Source organism: Emiliania huxleyi (assembly GCF_000372725.1).
Source record: "Emiliania huxleyi CCMP1516 unplaced genomic scaffold EMIHUscaffold_409, whole genome shotgun sequence".
In the NCBI taxonomy this organism is placed as follows: Eukaryota; Haptophyta; order Isochrysidales; family Noelaerhabdaceae; genus Emiliania; species Emiliania huxleyi.
Window position 1 is genome coordinate 15,193 of NW_005198907.1, and position 2,907 is coordinate 18,099.

General features: G+C 63.7%; 1 protein-coding gene across 1 annotated transcript; it reads left to right on the plus strand.

The window, feature by feature from the left end:
• Positions 1–1,089: 1,089 nt before the first annotated feature.
• EMIHUDRAFT_244090 (hypothetical protein) lies at positions 1,090–2,560 on the plus strand (the record flags this gene model as incomplete). Its single annotated transcript, XM_005769866.1, has 5 exons — positions 1,090–1,508; positions 1,621–1,720; positions 1,843–1,977; positions 2,166–2,188; positions 2,530–2,560. 5 exons carry the CDS (start codon positions 1,090–1,092, stop codon positions 2,558–2,560), a joined length of 708 nt encoding a protein of 235 aa, XP_005769923.1.
• Between the last annotated feature and the right edge of the window lie 347 nt (positions 2,561–2,907).

A 2,907-nucleotide genomic window follows, 5' to 3' on the forward strand; every position in this document is an offset into this window, starting at 1 on the left:
CCCCCACCTCAACACCTGGCTTTAAGGCACTACATGTACTTTGTCTACGAGTTCAACCTTATCCCTCGAAAGGAAGAGCTCGCGCCGCTGCAGGCGAGACGCGCGGCGTGAGGAGAGGGGCGAGGAGAGAGGAGTGGAGTGGGGTGGAGTGGAGGAGGGAGCAGTTCGCGCCGCTGACGCGACGCACCCGAGCCGCCGCCGAGATCGCGCGCTGTACTGCTGCGCACCTCACGTCTGCGCCGCACCACCTCTCCGCTCACGGCCCGCCGCCCCGCCGCAGGAGCTGATCGACAAGCTGATGGAGGGAGACAAGGAGAAGTACACGGCCGGCGCGAGCGGCACGGACAGATAGAGGCGCTGGCCATACGCGAAGAGGCTGCCAGGTCCCGGGCCGCAGCGCACTCTCTCTCTCGGCAGGGAGGGAGGCAGGGGCGCGGCGCGCGCTAGATCTGCACGCTGGATCGGCGCCCACGCCCCGCGCTCCCTGTCTCCTGCGCCCGTCCTATCGCGTCGTGCGCGCGTGGGCGTGCCGCGAGACCGCGCCGCCGCCGCGCGCCGGGCGCGCTGCCTCGCCTAGATTACTTACGTCTTCTCTCTCGGGACTCGGCTGCGTGGCGGCCCAACACCGCCCCGTCGCATGTTATGTACACATACCAACGTTCAAAATGAAAGCGGGTCCTCCATATATCGGCTCTACTATGGTCTATGCGAGCTGCGCTGTTCCGTATGCGTTCACCCCTAAATATTTATAGTGGGCGCGAGGGGGCTGTACCTGTAGCTGTACGCTGTACGTAGTCCTAGTCGCCCGGCGCAGCGCGGCGTGGCCGCGGCCGCTGGGCTGCGCCTAGCCCTTAGGGCGTCCGGCGATCGCGACGCGAGCGGCGCGACCGGCCGCGGGTTCTCGCGGTCGCGGCGGGTCGGCGGCACACACCGGCGAGGCTGCTTCCCTCCTCCGTAAAGATCGGAAAAGAAAGCTGCGTCGTTTTTTTCGACACCGGTATCGCGTTTTCTCACACAGCCCGCGCTCGCTCCTGGCCAGCTGCAGTCGCGATTTACCGCCGGCGGACGACAGTGTGCGACGGAAACCATATGAGGTCGTCGCAGATTGAGTGTGCCGACGGCCTGCACATCACGGTCTTCGAGCGCGACGGCGGCGAAGGCGCCGCCTGCGGATATGCCACCCGCCTCTGGGACTGCAGCGTTGGCCTCGCCCGGTGGATGTTAGAGAGTCTGCTAGAGAGTCCGGAGAGGCCTCTCAGAGGCAGGCGGGTGCTTGAGCTCGGCGCGGGGACAGCTCTCTGCTCGCTGGCCATCGTTGCTGCCGAGCCTGACGCGGACGTGACGGCAACCGACGTCGACCCTGCGGCGATGCCGCTCATCGCAGCCGCCGGCAAGGCGGCGAGCCAGGGACGGCGCTCCTCGTCGCCTCGCGCGGCGCTGCTGGACATCTGCGCGTCAGCGGCGGACGCACCGCTGCCGGCGTGCGACCTGCTTCTCGCTTGCGACGCGTGCTACACGCCGCAGCTCGCCGCCGCACTCGCCAGGCGGCCGAGATTTACACTGGAGCCACGATGAGCAGAGAACGGCCGCCGAGAAACGCACAGGTTCGGCCGCCTGCAGGCGCTGCGCCGAGGCGCTGCGTGCGTCGCCATCCGCGCGTGTCGTGATCGCCGACCCGGGCAGGCCGGGCCAGCCAGCGCTCGTCGAGGCGCTTGCAGAGGTGGGCCAATTCGATCTCAAAGCTAGACACCGGAGCACTCCACAGCACACAGCTACTGGCCATGCGTGTTGCTGCGGGTCACTAGCTCTTTGATGCCCCTCCCGGGCTGCCGCGTTGCCCAGGCCGGATTCGCCGCGAGCTTTGAGCGCCTCGACGCAACGCCGCTGCCATTTGCGGAGTGGCTCGTGCGGTCGGAGGGCGGTCGCGTGCGCCTGCTGCACATCGACGACGACGCGAGGCTGTGGGGGGTCAGCACGGTCCCGGCCATGTTCTGAAAAGAAAGAAATTCTGCGGATTTCCCCAAGTGTGCTTTCTTGTGTCGCTGACATATGGAGTGCGTTTGTTTTCCATCCACATCCAGAAAGAAAGAAAACAGACAACCCAAGGGAGCGATGGGAGGACGGCCGACGCCGCCAGCGCCACATGCACACCCCACACCCCACAGCGGGATTTTAAGGAGAGCGAGAGGTCAGACAGAGGAGGAGAGTTCAGGAGACAGGAGTGTGGAGATGTCTGGACTGTGGTGCTCTAGGCCTCTACCTCTAGCCGTCGCGCCCACCCTTCGCTTGGGCGTGGTCTGCCTCTTCCTATCTCTCTTCGCAGTCCCTCGCCGATTCTCGCTGCAACCTTCATGCCACCTCGCGTTCTCGTCCCACTCTCGTCGTTCTCTATCTTGTCGTTCTTCCACTCTGTCCATAATAAATTAAATATTCTTAGCTTTTTCCCCCCCTCCGAGACTAGGGACAGAACCCACCCGTACACAGGAGAGATGGGAGTGCGCCTCGCCCCCGCTTGCCCTGACTGCACAGGATAGCGTGCCCCGATTACGGCGACACTTAGCGAGGGTCACCTGCGCAATGTCTATTCCCCCGGTAATGTGTTACGGGTATCGGTCGCTGATTTGAACGCTATCTCGAGACCATCATCTACTCTGCTTACTTCGGCCGTCGGCCGCTCGGTGGTCGAGTGGCTTCCGGATCGAATCGGCAGATTGACCCTTATAATTTTTTTCACACCTGAGCGGGCCCAATTTTTGCTCTAGGTGCCTCCTACGATTCGATCTAGGGTTCTAGCGTTCTCAGGCAGTCGCCTGGTGCGTTGTTCGTTTTCGTCACGCGGTCTCTGTCCATAATAAATAAATAGAACACGGACATCCCAAGCTGGGGCTGGGTCGAGGACAGACACGT